Source organism: Protobothrops mucrosquamatus, unplaced genomic scaffold (genome assembly GCF_001527695.2).
Source record: "Protobothrops mucrosquamatus isolate PMUCROS unplaced genomic scaffold, P.Mucros_1.0 scaffold3027, whole genome shotgun sequence".
Lineage (NCBI taxonomy): Eukaryota > Metazoa > Chordata > Lepidosauria > Squamata > Viperidae > Protobothrops > Protobothrops mucrosquamatus.
In genome coordinates, this window is record NW_015389042.1 from 22,458 (window position 1) to 44,951 (window position 22,494).

A 22,494-nucleotide genomic window follows, 5' to 3' on the forward strand; every position below is an offset into this window, starting at 1 on the left:
CTATTTTCAATGCCATTGTAACTTCGAACGGTCACTAAATGAATGATTGTAAGTTGAGGACTGCCTGTATTGCAGATCAGCACAATTCAGTCCTAGTAACCATGCTCTCCTCTGATTGCTTAAAATCAGCTTTCAAAATGGATTGAGCTTTTAACAAAAGATAATTTGTACATGGAAATGAAGTCTTTAGAAATTCAGACCATCTTGCTAAAAGTAATTGTTACTGAGCTGCTAACTTGAAATAATCATCCCATCAAATAAAAAAAGAAGGATCTGGATTCTGCTTGATAATGTTTTTTCATAGTTTAGCTGGTTAGAGACTAATAATGTCATAATCTTAAAACTTGAAAGCTTTGCTACCTAAGCCATTTGCTAGAACAGGAAGAGTGACAATTGCCATCTTACATTAACAGATGATTTTATGGCTTCTTTTTTAAAAAAAAAATATCTAAGAATTGCCATCTCTTATTTCTTTTTCCACCCTGTCCTTTCTGATAAAATTCAGTTAAATGGATTCACATGAGCAAGACATAATAAAGCTCAGCCATTAATTTATTGTATGACTTTTGACAAGCCTGTCTTTTGTAGATTCTGCTCTCCCCCCGCCCTTGGAGGTCATAATTTTGGGTTGTTTAACAGCAGCTTTTTCAAAGAGTGGACTATGATCCCAGAGAGATCACAAAGCAACAAATGGAAGTTTGCAAGAGAGATGTCCCTGGCTGGTTCTTTCCAAGCCTGATGCAAAAGTATGCAAATATAAAACAGCATGACAATTTCAGAACTCTTCCTGAAGTTTTGTTTTGTTTTGCTGTAGGCTTTCACAGCCAGTATCTATTGGGAAGTACTGGGCTTCAGGGTTTAGTGATATCAGATTTCCTGAAATTTCAGACCACTGTGGCTGACATCTTCAGAAGCAAGGTGGCTTGCTTTCTTGTTTACTTTTGTTGCCTTGCCTGGAAGGTTTTTATGTTCTTTTTAACCGTGGCTGTTATTTCTTAGGGCCATATCCAAATACAAGCTGGCTCCTTTCATTAATTCTACACAAAGAAAGAGTAATCTGACGGAGAGCTGATAAGGCAGGGGTCCCCCACTCCTGGGCCCTGGCCCACTAGCAGGCCACGGCCTGTTCGAAACTAGGCCACGGTTAAAATGGGCAAGCACATCCATGTGAAGCTCCACTCAAGCAAGCAAGCAGGCACGCACGCACGCACGCACGCACACACACACACACACACACACACACACAGCTCCACTCATGCAGGCGGGGGGGGCACTTGCTCTGCTCTGTGAAGCTCCATTCACACAAGTGGAGCTTCGCATGCAAATGCCTGCCACTTGTGCGAGTGGAGCTTTGTGCACAAGCACACTCCTCTCACACGCAAAGCTCCACTTGTGTGAGCGGACGGCTTGTGCACACATTCACCTGCCACTCACACTCCCGGGACTGCTGTGATATAAGGCATCATGCACTCTGGTTATGTTTCTATGCAGGAGCATCCATGGGTCACCAAGTATGGCAAGCACCCTCTTCCTTTAGAGGAGGACCATTGCACCATAGTAGAAGTAACTGAAGAGGAAGTGAAGAACTCAATCAAGACAATTCCTAGTTTACCTGCTGTGGTAAGTACTAGTGGTCTCACTATTAAAAGTTGCTCTCCTCCCTCTTTGTTTTTGTAGTTGATGGAGTGCTGCACAGAGCTCGGTGGGTTATTTTATTTTCTTTTTGTTCAAAGTTAATTTGGAATATGTCATACTTATGGCACTGCAGAAGATATCTGAAGTCTGTTTTCCTGTAGCACAAGCAACTAGAGGTAGAACCAGAAGCATTTACTGTAAGAGGAGGCTGGGCAGATGGCTTCATCTGAAATGAAAATGCTTGAATTTAAGCAGGGATAAGGAAGTGAACAAGTATCGCAGTGGGTAGAATAATCATGTTGCAAATAAGCCAGGCCTATCTGTCTTTACAGGTTGTCCTCAACTTACGATCACAAATGAGCCCAACATTTCCATTACTATGTAAAACAGTTGTTAAGTGAGCCTTGTCCTATTTTACGATCTTTCTTGCCACAATTGTTAATGAATCACTATAGTTGTTAAGTTAGTCACACCGCTATTAAGTGAATCTGGCTTTCCCATTGACTTTGCTTGTCAGAAGGTCACAAAAGGTGATCACATGACCCCAGGATACTGCAACCGTCATAAATGTGAGTCAATTGCCAAGCATCTGAATTTTGATCACATGACCATGGGGTTGCTGCAACAGTCATAACTGTGAAAAATGGTCATAAATCACTTTTTTCAGTGTTGTAACTTTGATCACTAAACGAACTGTTGTAAGTCAAGGACTACCTGTATTCAGAATCTTTGAATTGATACACATTTTTCTTTGTGATTCTGAGTAGCCATTAGAAATCAATACCCTTCCTATATCTATTGAGCAGAGGTTTTAATTCACACCACAAATGACCAAGCCATGTACCACTCAAAGCAGTAACACTCTTTCTGCAAATATCTTCAGACAGAGCAAACAAATCATGCTTCAGCTGAATGAGATAAACCTGAAATGTTGGTGACATTGAAAGTTACCTTGTTTGCCTTTATAATGTAGCTGGTTCTCCCTGATAGCTATTGTTTTTGGATAGACTAGGTTTAAACCAAGCCTTGTTTTTAATGTGAAATCGAAGGAGCAGTTACAAGTTTCATTTTGAGTAATTTGAAGCAATTTCAAAGCAACTTTGAAGTAATAAAAATCTAGGCTCCCAAAAGCTATTTAAAATGATTGAGAATGACATCATTTTTTCAACTGCATCACTTCTGTACTTCTGATTCTTCTCTTTCTCCATACGCCCAAGATTTTAGTGAAGGCCATGCTGAGGAAACGGTCATTTGCCAACCCATATGAGACCCAAACGAGGCGAGAGGAAAGATCTATGTCAGCTCCAGGAGACTTACTAATGTATGTGATTTTATACCCATACTTAATACTTGCATTTTCAAGTTAATCATGTCAATTTCTTGCATGTTCATAGCACAATTTATTAGCACTTGCAAATAAAGCTAAATTTGTGCTGAAACCATCCCAAATGATCAGCCACTGCATAACTAGCACAGATGATGTTACTCTAGTTTGGTAATGAAACAGCTGCAAGAAAACAACCAAGTTCAGAGAGCACCAAGAACCCATAGTTGAACCCCAAACTAGAAATATTCTATCAGAACTGCATATTAATATAGTGGAAAATAGCAATCTTCTCTTTAAAATAATACTTCTAGAAAAGCAGACAGCCATAACATTATATAACATTCTTTAGAAATGAAGTTTGCTGCCATTCAGAACAAATCCTGTCCATGTGGCCTACCAACTTTTAATTAATTTTGTTGATCACCTTTCAGTAAAAAAAAAAAAAAGTAAAGATGCAACCTGATAATTTAATTTATGGTAAATATTTTTGGATGCGTGCTGGAAATAGAGCTATGATAAAACCCATCTTTGCAGCCAAGCCATTATTTAGCCATTTGTTCAAGGATAAAAACAAAACAAAATCCTCAAAACAAGCTTCATCCTATATTCAGGATTTATTTAAAAAATGGTTAAAATGAAAGAGATCTTTGTGTATACTAAAATGACTGTTATGTGGAGGAAGCACTGCTCTAGAGCAGTGTTTGGCATTTTAAGGCATGTGGACTTCAATTTCCAGAATTCCTCAACCAACATGTCCATACATCCACATGTCTTGCCAAGTTTGAGAAATACTTGTCTGCAGACCAGGGTAAGAAGCCTGGCTAGAGAAGCTAAACATCCAGGAACCGTCTAAAACAGGGGTCTTCAAACTTGGCCCTTTCATGACTTGTGGACTTCAACTCCCAGAATTCCTCAGCTAGCGTGCCTGGCTGAGGAATTCTGGGAGTTGAAGTCCACAAGTCATAAAAGGGCCAAGTTTGAAGATCCCTGGTCTAAAAAGAAAGATTTGTTTGAAAGTGGAAGAGATTTTTCAAATAATAATTGTCATTATTGTATTATACAGTTGCTTACACAACACTATTGACACACGAGGTCTGAAATTATAGCCCAAGACCTGTTTCTGCTGCTCCGTGTTTATAATTTAAATTTTGGTGGTGAGGAAAAAAAGTGAGTAAAGAAAACCAAGAATAATAAAAGGATAAAAACAAGTAGCCCAGTTTATTTAATTAGATTTCATTCTGGCAGCAAACGTAGTCTAAAAAGGGATTAAACCAGAGGTTCCTGTGGCTTCTGGTTTGATCAAAAGAGCAAAACGTGGAAGTGAGATGTGGCTTTCCAAGTAGTATTAAGAGCTAAGCGAAAAAGTCTCAAGGAAGAATGAAGAGAAAACAGGCAAGTATTTTTCTTGGAGTTATAAGCATAAGTAGCATCCAAGAAGACCTTCCCAAATCTGTTTTAAAGGTGCATCATCCTAAGTTTTATGCTAAGAGGGCAGCAATATAAATAAGATCTGTGGATTCAGTAACGACAGAATTTTTAAAATGAGTGGATCTGTGGCATTCTGGAAAAGGATTAAAGGCCTCCAAAGTATTCAAGAAGAAAGGAAAACTTTCTTGGGACTACAGTAGAAGGTCTGCAGAGGGATGACAGCTTTGAGGAACCATTATACTGTAGCAATAAAGTTAGAGCTTTATTGTTCTGCCCAAACATTCAAAGCAGACCCAGCTGAATTTGCTATGTGTTCCCCTTTAATAGGTAGAATTCTATTAATGTGAGTAATATGAACTAAGTTTTTTTGTTTTCAAATCCCCAGTTGAACTTTCCTTCCTCCCCCTCCCTTCCAGCTTGGGTTGAAGAGGCTTTGAAATATGTGAAAATTAACATTTGTTGCTAGTTGGAAGAAGGATGATAGCGTTCATGTTCCTCTAACAGGAAATGAAGAGAAGAAGTAATTAGAAAAGCTTTCCAATTTTCACAATTTGTTTAATTAGCATGAAAAAAATATTCCTTTCTCCTCTCCTTAGAATTGCTTAAAGCAGTCTTTCCAGATGTATTGGATTTTAATTCACACAATCCCCTGTCAGAATTATCACTGACATAAAAAGACTGTGCCTCTTAGGCTTTAAATTTTGCATTAAGCGTTTAGACAACTGAGGTTATATTCTTTGATACAAGTGACAAATCAGAATTTCCCTGAAAACCAATACCTTGTTTTCAAGATATAAAAGCAATTTAAAATCATATTCCTTGGCGAAGAAATCAAAGAGGAGATAAGTTTTCTATTCTGATTGATGTACTTAGCCAATTTCCTCTGTGATTCGGTTTCTTCACAAGCAGGTTCTATGGTATATGTGGATCTTAGACGTGCTAGAACCCTTTTGAATATATTCAAAAGGGTTTTAGCACATCTAGGATCCACATATTTTATGAAGACTAATCTCCATTGTAAGTAGGATTTCCCTTTTAGATTCCCAACCATGCCAAATTAACAATGAATGGAATTTGCAACCCTCCAATGTTGCTGAACTACAGTTCCAAGCAGACTCATCCAGCATTATCAATGATGAGAAGTGCTGGGAATTGTAGTTTAGCAACATCTGAAGTTTTATATATTTCCTACCTAATTGGCTTGATATTTTGTAATAACCAGCCTAATTACTGCTGCTTCAGTAGATCATGGTTTAAATAATACTGGCTCATCTTGATAAGAAATGCAACTATAGCCACCATAATGAATAAGACCTCCAAAACTTGCAGAATTCTAAGTATGGTTAAGGTGTTAGTCTGAGAACATGAAAAGCCATTTTCTAATCCACCTTCAGCCATGAAAGCTTTGGGCCTTCCACTTTCAACCCAGCCTACTTTAGAATGTGATTTTTGTGGAAAAATAGGAGTAATATACAGTACTTTGAGTGTCTGAAAGAAAGAGGGAATATAAGTCAATCAAGCCAGTGAATAAAATAAATCAACCTCTGCCAGTGGCAAACAGCAAATTTCGTGAATTAATTTTGCCTCTTTGAGGGAATTATTATTTTGTCTTCCCATTACTCCAAAGTGCTACCTAAATTCTAAAGTTGCTTTCTTCAAAAGGCAACTGGGCTTTGTTTTTTTTCCTTGAAGACATTTTGTTTCTCATCCAAGAAGCTTTCTCAGTTCTGACTGAATGGTGGGGAATGGAAGGATTTATAAACAATTCTCCACCATTCAGTCAGAACTGAAGAAGTTTCTTGGATGAGAAGCTAAACATCTTCAAGGAAAAACAAAGTCCAGCTGCCTTTTGAAAAAGCACCTTTGGGACAACTATGACCTGAATGACTGAGAATATCCATAGACATTTATTTAAACTCTGTCCCTCATTCCCATGAAAATAGTTTGTTGTTTTGTTTTGTTTGGCTCTGCTGCATTTTGACATCCAGATTTCTAGCATGCAGTCTCATTATTTGATTGTTTTGTCCCCTTTTCTTTCATTTTGCTCTTTGCTTCCAGGCGCGGTTTTCAGTTAAGCCCCTCTGTGTATTTGCATCCAGCTTTAAGGTAACTTGATGTCTGTGTTCCTCCCATTGTGCAATGAAATCCTTTATTCCCCCCACCCCCATCCCCCCAGTGAATTTGTGGTGCTGTATGTGTTATACCATGTTACTTACTTCTAGAGCCGAGTGAGCATGTGCTCTCCCATGTGGCTTTTAATGGGCATTCACAAGAGTCCTCCGTTGTAATTTTTCTTTTCATCGTCCCTTTTCTTTCCTTCTTTCTTAAAAAAAAAACACTTTGGTGCCATTGATCAGTGGGATTTGCAATTTTATTCCTATTGTCTAGAAGCAGTGTTTCTCAACCTTGACATCTTTAAGATATGTGGACTTCAACTCCCAGAATTCCCCAAACAGCACTCTGGGAGTTGAAGTCCACATGTCTTAAAATTGTCAAGGTTGAGAAACACTGCTAGACAGGAGGGAACAGCAATGGTGCCATAGAGCTTATTCTACCAAGAATAGCGCACAATGAAGGGGACGTCATGGGTGTTTAAAAATACCTTCTTTTGGACAAGCTGTCAAGACTGGCTTTAAAAGAAGCCTAAGAAGGCAGAATGAGGTCTTTGAATAGGGTCAACCACAGTTGCCACCTAGACAACAACAGTGAACAGCTCATGGTCCCTCCTTGCTCATAGAACCATGGGGCTGGAAGAAACCTTGGAGGTCTTCTAGTCTAGTCCAACCTCCTGCCCAAGACTGGAATCCTTATATCATCCTAGACAAATGAGTATCCAATTTTTTCTTGAAAACCTCCAGCGATGGGTCACCTACAACTCTGGGAGGCAAGCTGTCCCATTGTTAGTTGGTCTCAGTCAGGAAATTTCTCTTTAGTTCCAGGTAGGATCTCTCTTTTAATGAGTGTCCACCCGTTGCTTCTTGTCCTGTCCTCAGATGTTTTAGAGAATAAGTCAACCCTCTCTTCTCCCTGACTGTCCCTCAAGTATGGAAAGACAGTTATCATGTCACGCCTAATCCTTCTCTTCATTGGGCTAGACATACCTAGTTTCCTTAACCGTTCACCGTACGGTTTAATCTCCAGACCTCTTATCATCTTTCTTCTCTGCACACTTTCTAGGGTTTCAGCATCTTTTTTGAATTGTGACAAGCAGAACTTTTTTTGCCTATTTTGATCTGTTTTTCTTTCTGTCTCCCACAGTGCTGCTTTTGATAAGTTGAACTGTTTTTTTTCTTTTTGCGTGAAGACATATGCAAAGAAGGAATTAAACAGTTCTGCTTTCTCCCTGCTGCCCACCATCATCTTGCCATCTTCTCCCATTAGTGGACCTATCGTTTCCTTGACTTTCTTATTATTCCTTACTGATTGAAAGAAACTTTTTCTGTTATTCTTGCAGATCTGAGCTGTTTGCTGATATTTTGTTCTACTTATGAACCCCTCTTTCCATTTTTTTATACTTGTCATTTTTGTCTCTCAGTTTGTCAGAGAACTCTTGATGCAACCCTGCTGGTTTTATCTGAGGTGTCTTTTTTTTCCCTTTCTCTGTGGTATTGTGTTTGATTGAGGTTTAATAATCTCATTTTCATAGTTTCCCAAGCATCTTAAGTTGTTTTTCCCTTTAGGATTTCCATCCATGGAATCCTTCCTAATTTCTTTCTTAGTTTGTTGAGGTTATGTTGAATTCTAGTATGACATGGTCACTCTAGGTCCCTTTGAGCTCTGCTCATTTGAGACGTTTTTCATTTCAGCTGAAATAATCATGATTACTTGCGTCTCTACACTTATCACTTGCAAAGTTATTGCAAAGTGACATCTGTTTACATATGCATATTTTATGCAAAGTAGCAGCACCTGCTTTTTTAAGGCAGTGATAGGCTTTTCTACCTGAGATAAGAAGACAACTCTCTTCCACATATCTCTTGGATTATGCAAGCAGACCAAACCATCTGTTCAAAATGATGCCCTGGAAACACTAAAAATTTTCTAACTATTGTGGTGGTATCCCTAACCTTCTGTCTACATGTGAGCTGCATTCTCTACCAAACCTACTAAGACTCAACCAACCACCCAATACATGTGAACTGCTTAAAGTGTCTTAAAAATCATTTACAGCAAGCTGATTCTGAGTGGTGACAGGGGGAAGATGTGTGGCCCAGTAAACCAAATTGTTTCTATTCCATGGCTATCTCTCAAAGGTAGTATGGCTAGCATGCACACATAGTAGGACGGGATAAATATAAGAAGGTCATCCAGATGGGTTAATCAGAACAATTGCAACATCATGTTCTAATTTACACTGTGTCTACCTTTTTCTTTGTCTTGCCTTTGCAATGTAGTAGCCGAGGGTAAATAAGTTGTGGCTCTATTTTTTCTTAGGGCTGCCCAACAAGCTGCCAATGCTTTGCTGAGATTGGTATCTATTATTATATGCATGATAATAAATTTTGCATATTAACAAATCTTAAGCAAACCTAAAAACCCAGGAGCCCAAGAAGAAAAATACAGGAAAGATCTGTTTAGGAGCCCTGATGGTGCAGTAGTTAGAATGCAGTATTGCTAACTCTGCCCACAGCCTGGATTTCAATCCTGACTGGCTCAAGGTTGACTCTGCCTTTCATCCTTCTGAGGTCGGTAAAATGAGGACCCAGATTGTTGGGGGCAATGTGTGTTGACATTGTAAATCGCCCAGAGAGTAAAGCACTATGGGGCTGTATATACAGTAAGTCTAAGTGCTATTTCTATCTACAACATACAGTGTAAGGACGGTAACAGCCTATATAGGACAGATAGGCAAGACTATCAGAGTGCATCCATGAACATCAACCAGCAGTCAGAAGACAATGAAAACTCCTTAGTCTCACAACACATGGAAGCTATAATTAGCCCTAAAACCCTATTTTAAACTCTCAAAAACTAGCAAGCTGAAGAGGTGATGGAGGGGGCAGTCCATCCTGGAATGTTGCCTGTTAATACTCTGTCTCACAGGTTGCTTGGCTGATATACAATTAGATAACACTTTTCTGTTCTTCCTGCCCGAGTCTATACATCATGTAGGAAAGCTGATAGTCCCTGCATTTACTTGTGTCAGACACCGTTTCATCATTCTTTAACTACACAAGAGCACCTTCAGAGCTTGTCAGCCATCTGGTGCAAAGGCTGGGTTTATCACTGTGGGGAGAGTGTTTAATAAGAACCAGTTCTTTCTTCGTATGTTTCCTAGCAATATGTGAAGAGCTGTGCAGGAAGGAAAGGTCCAGTTAGTCCAACAACCCGGAAGCCCAGAAAGATGAAAATAAAAACCCTTGTATGCCATAGCTTTTCCAAGATAAACCTTAATGGATCCCTTGCCATAGTTATATTCCATTCTCCTTTTAAAACCATTGACGGCATTGAGGTGTTAACATACCACTAAGTCTATCAAGCTCACTATTTTAATTCTGGCTGTGTTCTCACAACACACTTGATCCGGTCAGATAAAAATTGAGCAGCTGTATTTTCACAACGTTGCTGAATGTAGCTGGCATTAGTCATTATTAATTTTGTTTGTGTGCGTGGCTTGCTGTGTTGTGTGAATCCAAATCAGTTGACAGCTTTATGGTTCAGCACATTGTGTGAGTCCCAAAAAATAAATTATTTTGGTAACTGAATTAAATGTGTTATGTAAATACAGCAGGTAGTGACTGACTCCTCAGATTTTTTGGCAGTACTCTTTTTCCTATACCCAGAGATGTCTGGGACTGAACATTAAGCCGGCTGGATCCAAGGTGTATGTGCCACTGTTGAGCACATTAATAAAGAACGATTCTAGTTCTCTTGGTTTCAAATAACATTCTTTTCTATCGAACGGCACTTGTCAATAAATGCTTGTCCAAATGTAATTTTCTTTCGTTTGTGGAACCAATAAGACAGTCTTTCTCAACTTTTATGATGTGTTGTTTTCAATTCTCACAATTCCTCAGTCAGCAATAATGTACGTGCATCTGCAGTTAACCTCTTGTATGAAGGCAAATCACTTACAACAGGGATTGTTATACATTGCTTCTTGATCTTGTGATGAAATGTTCTTCCTCTTGATGATGTGTAGAAACCAAGGAAGCCGGGAAGGGCTTAAAGACCCAGAACTGCCCGATGTGAATGAAGATGACACGACCTCTTGAAACTCCTCGAATCACGCTGACTAATCATCCAGCTAGAGCTGCTGCTGTAACTATTGTAATTGGTGGTGTTGTCTTGCACGCCATGCTGTTCTCATCAACCGGGGTTTGTGATCTGTGGGAGAGAAAGAAGACACAAGTACAACACTAAGGACTAAAAGAGCAAACGCCAATCCAAGAAATGGTCCACCAAATAGCTAATTCTTCATACAACCTGCTGCCTGCATTTTTTTTCACGATGTAAGACATTTTGATGTTGTACACTTGATATGTGCCTCTTCCAACTGTGTTTTATGTTTTGGTGTGTGGTATGTGTCAATTTTGCTGAATGTTCCCTGCTAGGAACTGCTCGGTTAAAACTTCTATTCCAACTCTAATTTTGGCATGAGCTGTCGAGCAATCAGATTGCAAGCCCAGTGTGTTATTCAACACATTAGAAACTTTGCACCTCTCTAATTGCTGGGTCAGGGTTGCCGTAACTTTGGCTTGTTTTGAAATGCAACAGCAGTACAGTAGCTCTGTGGTCACTTTGCTTCCGCATGATTCTTAAGTTGTGCATGTCTGTATCTGTTAGAAAATGCCCAGTGAGATTGCTAAAAACTAGAAAGGCTTCTGGATTTCTTTAGATATTTCCCCCAATTCTGAATTATCTACTCATTTACAGAAAGACGTTCCAAATTAAGAGAGCTAAGATGACAGTTTCCCTTTGTCTTCTGCCTTCCTTCCTTCCTTCCTTTTTGTACATGGAAAAGGGCTAAAGCTCAGTGGGAGGGCATAGATTTTTGCATGCTTTTGGACCAATTCCTAGATCCATCTCCGTATGGAATATGGAACTGGGAAGGCCTCTTCTGTGAAATGATGAATGCTGCTGCTGGCCAGAACTGACAGTACTGTGCCATATGATTCATGATTTGACTTCACAAAAGTTAGCATCATACGTTCCTTCCAAATAATATTCAAAAAAGCAATTCTGATGTTACATTAGTAATGACTCTGTCATGTGAGAATTCTGCCCCTAGAAGATAGTTCTGGATTCCGTGTTCTCATAGAACTGGGTATGTTTGGAATTTTGAGCTAATTTACTTCTATACCTGTTGCTGCAAAAGAAAAACTGCAAAATTTCCATTTTCAAATATGACATATTCTGGAGTTCTGGAGGTTGAGGAAAAGGGTGGTCTTTTTTCCCCATTTATTCTTGATTTCTCTAACTCCCTTCATCGCAACTCAAAGCTCTCGTGACGGATTTCACTCGCTGTCCTGTCAGTAAACCTCACCTTGATCTTTTCTAGTCTAAATATTTAGAAGAAATTGCAGAAGGAAAATGGTGCATGGGCCCTAAGTTTCTTTTGTGGAATTGTTGATCAGCATGCAGGAGCCTTGTCATTACAATATACAAAAAAAACCCCTTGATTCACTCATACACATAATCAGGATCAAAATTAATGGAATGTAGATGGAGCTTTTCTAGTTCCACTAATACAGGACTTTTCAACCTTTTCACCCATTGTACCACTTTTAGGATATGGCAATATCCGAGTACCACCAGTCGCCTAGCAAGGTGTCAAAAACTTGATGACCAAAAAGAAAAAAAGGAAAAAAGTGATAAAGTACAGGTAGTCCTCAAGTTACAACAGTTCGCTTAGTGACTGTTCAAAGTTACAATGGCCCTGAAAAAAGTGCCCCCCAAAGCACAGCCAAGCAAGACACCTGCCTGCCTGCCCGGCGGCGCTCTCATTCCCCTCCCCCACTACTACTTTTCTAGGATGGTCGCGTGCCACCTGCCAGGTGCCAAATGTACCACAGGTGGTACCCGTACCACTGGTTGAAAAGCCCTGCACTAATAGACATAATTAATTGTAGAGATGCTCACTAAACCAGATTCACTCATTCTTATGTTTTGAAATAAACACACATGGATATCCAGTACATATAATATGCTATTGCAAAATGTCAAATTTAATCACTGGGATGCATTCTCAAAAGTTTGCCTTTAGCTATGAATCTCAAGCACAAAATACTTCCAAGGCCATTTTCATGACAGAGGGCCTGTCCTTTCAGCAGATAGATGCCTTTCTGCCTTGATTTGTATTTTTTCAAAGAATCTGTCACTGATTTCATATTGATCTGCCAATAGACACCCAAAAGTTCTGGGCAGGGATGAGAGGTAAATGTGGAAGAAAAAGAATCTTTTCCAAGTCCAAGAGACATTTACAGTATAGCAAACCCTTTTAGTTCCTGTCAGAATTTTAATTCCTGCAACAATTTTAGTCCATCACTTGATAAAGAGCACACTTTTGCACTATGCATTGTAAATCTATAAATACACTTATTCAGAATCAGACTCATTAGAACTATGAAGAATGCAGGGGGAATGAGAGATAAGGAATTTCATTCTCTACTGGTTATCAAGATGTCCTCTCTGGGTTTTACACAAGCTGCACTGGTGTTGAAGTTCTCATTCTCACCAGAATAATCTGGGCTGCATTGGTACCAAGTTGATTGAGACTAAAGGGAATATTGTTGGGGCAGAATTAAAAATGATGATGCCACTGATTCTTCCACTTTTTCACATCTCCCCCCCCCACACACACACACACAATCTCTTGTCTTATACCCTATTTTCTGACTCTTCCTTCTTATACTGAAATGTGGAGGAATTTATTATCTATACTAGCGTCCAAATTGACTGTTTGCAAAGAGAGTTTGAACTTCTAAACAAGGGCTTTATGAAATTATGACAAAGACTACATGTGACACAAGGGCTATTGGTTGCCCAGCCCATTCTACCAAATCTGGGATTGTCTTCTCAGAGGTGTTTAATCTGGTAACCAAGTTAATCCATTTTGGGGTTTGCACAGCTAAAGGAATTATGAACTAACAGAACAGACTGAGTTCTGTTAAAATTAAAAATTCAGCAAACCTTAGTATATTGTGTGAATGCACAATTAGGTTTAATTAAGTAGGTTACACGTACATGTGAACACAGCCCAGTATTTTTTATGTTTTCCTCTACAAAGCAAGAAAAACATTAAAGGAGACCTTCCAAACAACTTCTGTTGCTTCGTTATAATTCTGCCAATCTAATCTCTCTTTGAAATTTACACTCAATATATCACAGCTTTTACAATGATAAACTTAAATCTTGAGCATATTTAGAATTGGCCACCAAAACGGTTAGAAAATAATGGCAAAGACTTACAAAAAGGAGAGCAGATTCCGACCTATTTCTGAGTCATGTGCTTCGATATGTACAAATCCAGGTCATTTTGAAATAATCCTATTTTTGTATGATTGATGGCTTAAATTAAGGGATGGAAAGATGGACTTTATGTGTCTTGTCTTTATTTATAAATCTGTCCCATATTCTCATCAGCAAATTCAGAATTATTTGTTTCATTATGTTTAATATTTTAAGGCATTATGATAGGCAATTGGGTCTGTGTACTTAGCTAAGAAAATTTGGAGATGTTTAACTGGCAACTATGGTTAATTTAGTAAAAAAATGTAACTTAAAAATGAGATCTTCATGTGCCTCTGTAAAAAAAATAAATCACCTGTTCCCAAAATGTCTTTCATTTTTATGTAAATTTTATGAAGCAGTTGCTGTCCTTTCCCTCCTACATTAAAGTTGATTTCAACAATTATTCAAACTCATAACAAATCATTTGATTTTCTGTTTCTCAATTTGCAAGCTATTGCAACATTGACTTTTAATTCTATTTAATCCTACTTTTTACTTGTACAATACCTGTGTAACAGCCTTCCTCAGTTTGTTGTCTTCTAAATGGATTATACTTCAACTTTCTAGAAGACCAGAAAGAACAAATGTTCTTGTTGTTGTAACAGAGCACTTAGGAAACCACAAAACTGTCAGTTTGGTGTGTGTCATGGGCAAAAGTCTTCAGCTGGTTATTTAACAGCATGTTTGTCAGCACTTGAATAAGAATGCCACAATTAACAGGATTTGGTATGGTTTGTAGCCAATCAATTCTGCCAAACTAAACTTACCTCTTTTTTTTAATCGAGTTACTAGTTTAGTAGATCAGAATACTGTAAACCAGTGTTTCTCATCCTCAGCAACTTTAAGATGTATGGACTTCAACTTCCAGAATTCTTCAGAGTACATCCTGGCTGGAGAATTTGGGGAATTGAAGTTTACATGTCCTAAAATAGCAGAGGTTGAGAAACACTGTGTAGATCAGGGGTCTTCAAACTTGGCCCTTTTATGACTTGTAGACTTCAACTCCCAGAATTCCTCAGCCAGCGTGCCTGGCTGTGGAATTCTGGGAGTTGAAGTCCACAAGTCATAAAAGGGCCAAGTTTGAAGACCCCTGGTGTAGATATATGGTACCTGGAATTCAGCAAAGCTTTCTATACAGTCTCTCTTGATAATCTCTGTAATAAAATGGTAACATACAGGCTGGATGATGCTACTTTTAGATGAACTCACAATTGGGTGAATGACCACATCCAAACACTGCTCATTAATAGCTCCATTTCAGCCTGGAAAGAGTCAAATGCCACATAACTGTGTCTAGGTCGTGGGATCAGCACAGTTACCATAACATGACTGAAGAACTTGGAAGGACATATCAAGCTTGCAGATAACACATTGTTGGGAGGGGAAGTTGTTACTTTACAGGTATTCCTCACTTAGCAACTGTAATTGGCACCGGCAATTCCATTGCTAAGAATTGCGGTCACTAAACAGGCAATCATATGAGAGCAATAGACTTATGAGGTCACTTCCCATTCTGTCATTAAACAAGTCGCCTCAGTCATTCAAGAAACCATTGTGTGGCTGCTATTTGTAATTTTACTTCCTCATCCTCTATTTAATTCNCCATAGGAACTATGATGATCAAAATGCAAGGATTGGTCACAAAGCTGTTTTTTTTAACACCATAGTAACTTTTAATGGTTACTAAACAAGGCGGTAAGCAAGGACTATCTCTAAAGCAGAAAGAAGATTAAAGAAGAACTAGACAGGCTTGAAGAGTGAGCTGAAATAAATAGAATGGAACTTAATCGAGAGAAACGTATAGTACTACATCTGGACAGGAAAAATTAGGGCAAAATTTAGCTTGGGGGAGATCTGGCTTGGCAATAGTACAAGTGAATAAGATCTAGGTGTTCTTGTTGACCAGAAGCTAAATGTGAGCCAGGAATGTAATGTAGCAGTAAAAAGGCTGTGTTGGGGTACTTTCACAGGAACACAGAGTCCAGTTAATGGGAAATAATACTTCCATTTATCTGCCATGGTCACATTCCATTTGGCATATCATGCCCATTTCTGGGCATCACAATTCAAAATAGACAGTGACAAATTAAGTTCAGCGGAGTGCTGCCAATATGATGAAGGGTTTAGAATCAAGCCCTCCAAGGAACAGCTAAATAATCTGTTTGGCTTGCAAAAGAGACAACTGAAGGAAGATGGGACAGCAGTCTTCAACTATCTGAAAGGCTGATGCATAAAAGAGGAAGTGGATTTATACCTTATAGACTGAGAGAGCAGGACTAGAACTAACAGCTGTCAAAAGGAACATCCTGGCTGTTCTAATTATTGGCGATTGGAAGAAGCTCCCATATGGTGGGGTTTTCCTTAGGAGATCTTTCAAACAGAGGCTAAATGGTCATCTGTGAGATGGATCCCATGATATACTGGACTAGATGAGCTTTCAGAGCTACATTTCCATAATTCCATAATTTGTAGACATCATAGCCAATGTTGAACTGTATATACTATAATTTGGAGGGTACCGAGCCGCTTATAGTGAGATACTTACTTATAAAAATGTATGTGCCGCCTATTCACTGGATTGTAGGTGACTTTGTGTATGTGTACCTACAAATTAGTCTTGGCTCCTGGTAACTACATTATCAAGTCTGTGCATTTTTCAATGTTTTCAGAAAAAGTTTGCCATTGCTTTCTTCCCAGGAGTGAGAAAGAGAGTGACTGGTCCAAAGTCATCTAGTTCACTTTGTGCCTACGGCAGGACTAGAACTCACAGTCTCCCTGAAGATCCCATGAAAGACTGATATTGGGGAGGGTAGAATACCACAAAAACAATGGTGTTGTGATAAGGCCATTCTGGGGGCCCTGCTTTCTTGGTCTCTCAAATAGAGGATACCTCTAGCTCTCCTTTCAATTAGACTGTATTGGATAGACTCCCCCTGGTACAGGTGATCCTGTATGTTTGGATAAAGGTCCAAACCATATAATTAGTCATTAACTCTTTGAACTGAGCCCACAAGCAGACTGGCAAGCAATGTGGCGCCCTCAAACTATGGTATTTATTCTGTTACACTGGTTGGTATCAGTCTGTTGGTGGGCAGCTTCTGAATTATCTTTAAAGGCGACTCTTTGAAGAGTGAATTTCAATAGTTTGAGTGTGGGATGATACAGACTTGACTCATTGTTTTCAGTACCAGGAAAAGTCTCAACTACAAAACAGATAAACTTGACCAAAGGCCATCCTGGTCAATGTCTTTACAGGAGCCACAAATTCAAAAATTCCTAAATTTTGTATCTATCCTTTGAAAAACAATTAACGGAGCATCCATGGATTCAGAAATCATAACAGTAACTCTACTTTGCTTGGGTTATATTTGAATCTGTTTTCCCCCCCTCCCCCATTCAAACCCTCACAGCTTTTAACACTGGATCTGGAGGGGGTTACATTTGCCATCTCAGGAGAACTTGCCCATCTGACTCAAAGTTACTGTGAGCAATTTTGCCTGCAAAATGTCTGGCAATCTGTCCACAATAGCTAGAGGGAGGACTTTCGAGGCCCACAGCCCCTAAAGAGAGTGAGTTATGCTAAACAATGCTGGCACTACACAGTACATGAAAATAGCAACACTTCACCATGGTTACTGATACAAGCAAGCTCAAACAAGAGCTCATACTTGCATTCAGGTCATCCTCATTTCTTGTCTTCCACTAGCATCACCGAAACGACTGAATCCCCTAGGGCACTTTATTTTCCATTGCTCCTCATGGAGCCCATGAGCACCCTGGACTAATACCCTGGGAGAAACTACCTTGGAGTAGTCTACCAAGCATCTTTGCTGTCTGTGCATTCTAGAGCTCATCTAGGCATACAAACACCCCAATGCTGTCAATCACTGGGAAATCTAGGTGCCCCCAGTCAGTTAGATCTATACGGTACCTAGGACAGACCATCTTAACAGCTTATTTTCATTATGGAGATGTAGGAGAAGAAGAGAGAGACCTTGAGGGTGGAGTCAAGATAGGAATCAGTCTGGAGTTATGTTCCAACACACCCAGCCATTGAATTCTGTTAGCTCTTATCTAGTGCCAATTTAGTGCTGATCTTAGCTGACTAGATTCTTGTGAATAGGTAGAAGCATTAAATCTTAACTATAACTTAACATGTGGTCCTGGTACTTTGCACCTGATAGGAGATCAGCAGTGACCACAAGGAGACCAGATGGAGATCTACCTTCAACAGTAGACTGATGATAATATTCTCCACCCTCAGGTCCATCCTAATGCAGCTCTCTTCTGCATTAAAAGCTTCCTGGAATCAGAAGGTTGAGATGGACAGTCATATAAATTCAATGAACGAACGAATGAACGAACGAATGAACGAACGAACGAACGAACGAATGAATGTTCTGAAGTAAAAGACTAGATCCAGTGTTTGGCCTGGGGGGATATCACAGTTGTCAGATGGCTATGAATTCCTGAGACACCATACTCCCAAACATGGAGATTGAAATCCTTCAGGAAGCAAAACCTGGGGGAGTCTGTCACCAGCCCAGCAATTATCCCAAGAGTTGGGAAGCTGTTTGATGGGCAGTGAGAACACAGTAGTCCAACAATACCTCCAAGATTGAACTGGCATCCAACTTCATGTCAAGACATCATACCTAGTCACCATGGAACAACAACAGATATGGCCATCATCAATTTTTATCTAGAATTTATTTCCATACCTTCTTCTTTGTACAAGCACCATCTGATGCCAGCTGGTAAATTCCAGACAGAAATAATCCTCCATCTTTATCTCCAAGAGATCCTCCAGCACCAAGCCATGGAAGAGGAGAGTCTTATGGCTAAACTTGGTATTCCAAAGAATCAGCCTGCGTACAGGTCCTCCAGAATTCTTGAGTAGAGTTGAGTGTCAGAAGTGGGATAGAAACTATATTTCATCTGTTCTTTCCTCTGTCATAGGTCACTCTGTTCTTTCCTCTGTCATAGGTCACTTTCTGCCATACCTGCTCATCATCCCATTACTTCTCAACTCCCCATTAGTCCCACAACCTTCCTCATCAGAATTGCTTTTCTTCTGCATTCTAAAAGCCTTCCCTGTGATGTCCTAGGATTCCACCCAATGTTTAGCTAGGACTCCCAGAATTCTAGCTTCCACTTCAATCCCTGCTGTGCTTCCCATCCCAGGTATATAATGGGACCCTAACTTGCTCCCAAATTCCCCCAAATCCCTCACTCTTGGGAATAAGATCCCATGTTCTTTAGGCTCCTGAACAAGCCCCCCCTTTTTACACAAGGCTGTTCCTTCCTCCAATGCCAAGAGAGGATTGTTTACATGCCACACCTTTTTTTTTCTTCCTCCCTCCTTCAAGCACTTGTTCTCCACTCTCAAACTCAAGCCATCTCCAGCCAAATAACATGTGGGTTGCCCCTGCTTCTTTGATGTTTGTCCCCTTAGTCTTCTGCATACCAGCAATTATAATTCTTCCACCACCACCACCACCACCACCACCACCCCTCCTCAGAGTGTTCCAGTAAAGCAAATGACCAATAAGTTATGCTGGAATGAGAAAGGCAACTTTTAGTTGTTTATTTCTGCAGAAATAAAGTGCTTCACACTTAGGATAGAGGTCCAAATCAACCGCCCTGAACAAAAGTTAGCTCAGACTTTCATACAAAATGTTTCTTCATTGTTTGCAGCATGTCAATCTATGCAATTTCTTTCACAAGGTTAGTGTTTACAGTTGGTTGATTACATTTGTCTTTTTTGGTACTATACGAGATTACATTTGTTTTAATTTAGTACAAGATAGCAAAATCTTCCTAATCCTATCATTGTCAGGAGTTTCCTGCTGCATTTCTATAGTTGGTCAGTTTCATAAGGAAGCTTAGACAGTCTGGTGGGCAATTTAATCAGTTCTGACTTTGGTGGCTTGTTTCTACATACTTTGATCAATTCCTGGCTGACTTGGTGTGGAAAACATTATTTGACACCTTTGAATAGGATTCCTTTGAAGTTATGGGATTTGCTGTTGCTCCTTTTAGGTTTTAAAATGGACTTTGCCTATTTGAAGGATTCCATTATTTTATATTCTTAAGTTGTCATCAAGCTATCAGTTAGTGAGGTTGCAGAGCTTTAATTATTCTAAGGGTTTACAAGATCCCACAATGCTGAGAATTCCTTTGCCGTATCTTCATGCTACTTTGCACTCCAGGAGAAATTTCCTGACAAAACAATTAATCAGTGGAACAACCTGCCTCCAGAAGCTGTGAATGCTCCAACACTGGAAGTTTTTAAGAAGAGACTGGACAGCCATTTGTCTGAAATGGTATAGGGCAGTGATGGCAAACCTTTTAGAGACCCAGTGCCCAAACTGCAACCCAAAACCCACTTATTTATCACCGGGTGCCTGGTGGGCGTGGCCACAGTGATCATGGCAGACTGGGTGGGTGGGGCCAGGGCGGCGAGGGCCAGTCCCTCACCATCTCCTGAGCATGGCACGTGTGCCCACAGAGACGGCTCTGAGTGCTGCCTCTGGCATGCTTGCCATAGGTTCGCCACCACTGGTATAGGGTTTCCTGCCTAAGCAAGGGGTTGGCGTAGGTGTCCTCCAAGGTCCCTTCCAACTTTACTACTACTACTATTACAATTACTATTATTATAATAATAATAATAATAAAAAATCCATGTTTCTCCTGTGTTGGTATTTTGTGTTATGTTCAATGTGAAACTCATAACCCCCAACCTTGTGCCAAAAACATGTTGGGAGCAATACTTAAGAATTCCCAGGAGAGAAACAGTAAATTATCCAGCCACCCAAGGGCCATTACACTGAAAATATGTATCATGAATAGATTAAGGTTGCAGTTGTGTGCATCTGAAGGTTGGGGTTGCATGCTTTTGTACTTCAAGGAATGAAATGGGAAGGGGATCAGAGATGGAAATGTTAATAAAGTAGTTAAAATTAAAGTACTGGCTGAGTTGTGATTGAAATGAGAGACACAGGCATTGCTCCTGACATCTATGTCATCAGTGAATAAGTCACTCCTTTCTGGAGACTAAAGACTCGCCATTGTTTTTGCAGTCTGCAACATTTTTGTTTTTAAAAAAATGGAATAAAAACAACAACAATATTATTGTTACTTACATATCATCCCAGACTTGAAGGCACCCATGTGTGCATGCAAGCACACACTCACACAAACAAACACGCAATGAGCATAGGGAACCTGTAGGCTTTTGTAAAATATTTTGAGATTAGGAAAAGTACTTTACATCAAATAAACCCAGGGACTGGATTGGCACAGCATAGGACAGGGGTAGGCAACCTTGGCTCTTTTATGACTCATGGACTTCAACTCCCAGAACTCCTGAGCCAGCTGGCTCAGGAATTCTGGGAGTTGAAGTCCACAAGTCATAAAAGAGCCAAGGTTGCCTACCCCTGGCATAGGAGGCTGAAATGGGACAGGCTAGTTTGGGGCTCAGTGGAGTGGGGGCTTTAACCTTTTTATAAGAGGAAAAAAATCTGCTTCAGGTTTGTGGAAATGACTGTATTGTACCAGAGAATCAAGTTGATAAATTTGCATCAGATATTCAAACAAAGTCATCATCCAATCTGTAGAGGTGGTGTTGTATGAATCAGAAAAGCTGTTTTCTCCACCCTGCCCATTTTAAATAAGTTGCTACAGTTTTACAACCTTGTTGTGATGTCCTAATTCTTATGCTTTTAATTAATTAAATTAAAACATTTATATAGCCACCCATCTTGTAACCAGCTCGGGGTGACTCCCAATCAAAAGTTAAAACGACATATAAAATCATATTAAAATGATAAAACTAAACATTTCATAAAACCTATATGAAATTTCATAACTGGATAAAATGATAACTGGAAAATAAAACGTGTCATTCTTTGGGTGCCCCCTACTGGATTCCAAGTTTAAGATTACTGGTATGAACAGTTCATCCATCTCATGATTCCATGAAAGCTTACATATATCTTCTTTTTTATTATTCTTTTAATATTCAAAAATGCTAACAATTACTAATAAACACACACACACACACATATATATAAAACAATCAATGAAATCTTAAAATTGATGTGTTCTGAAGAAATGGATTTTTAAACTGTAGCATAGACATAAGGCTAAATTTCCAAAAAGGAGAACCCTTTTCCAAAGCAAGATTATTTATTATTATACGTTCAGATCAGTTTTGTCTCCTGGAAACTGGCACAGGGGGGTGGTTTTGCAACATTTTCAGAGGTGGTTTGCCCTTGCCCTCTCCTCAGGACTGGGAGAGTGACTGCCTGAAAAAAAACCCTAACTGGCTTGATGCCTAAAAAGCAGGATTAGAACTCAAGTCTCTTCATTTCTGAATGCTTTAATCTTTACATCAAACTGACTCGCAAAATGAAAACAGGTCATAAAATATAGAATTGGAAGGAGTCGCTCAAGCTCAGCACAGAAATCTAAAATCTCTTTGAGATTATTATAAAGTATCCAATAAAAAGGAAACTCCCATGTCTGTAGGCAATTGTCCTCAATATCAAATTGTTCTTCCTATTAGTTTTCTGTTCCTGTAATATACATAGTCCTCGTTTAGTGACTGCCACATACAATGACCATTTGCAGTTAGGAGTGATCAGAAT

At 39.4% G+C, this 22,494-nt stretch overlaps 1 protein-coding gene across 1 annotated transcript in view; it reads left to right on the forward strand.

The window, feature by feature from the left end:
• The window catches only part of LOC107296918 (calcium/calmodulin-dependent protein kinase kinase 1-like), a gene marked incomplete at its 5' end in the record, with an annotated part of 29,422 nt that extends 18,696 nt beyond the window's left edge, over positions 1 to 10,726 (forward strand). Inside the window, 3 exons of the mRNA XM_015826273.1 lie at positions 1,492 to 1,620; positions 2,853 to 2,956; positions 10,533 to 10,726. Coding sequence (XP_015681759.1) covers positions 1,492 to 1,620; positions 2,853 to 2,956; positions 10,533 to 10,605 — 306 coding nt within the window. The remainder of the gene's footprint in view (positions 1 to 1,491; positions 1,621 to 2,852; positions 2,957 to 10,532) is intronic.
• Positions 10,727 to 22,494: the final 11,768 nt, after the last annotated feature.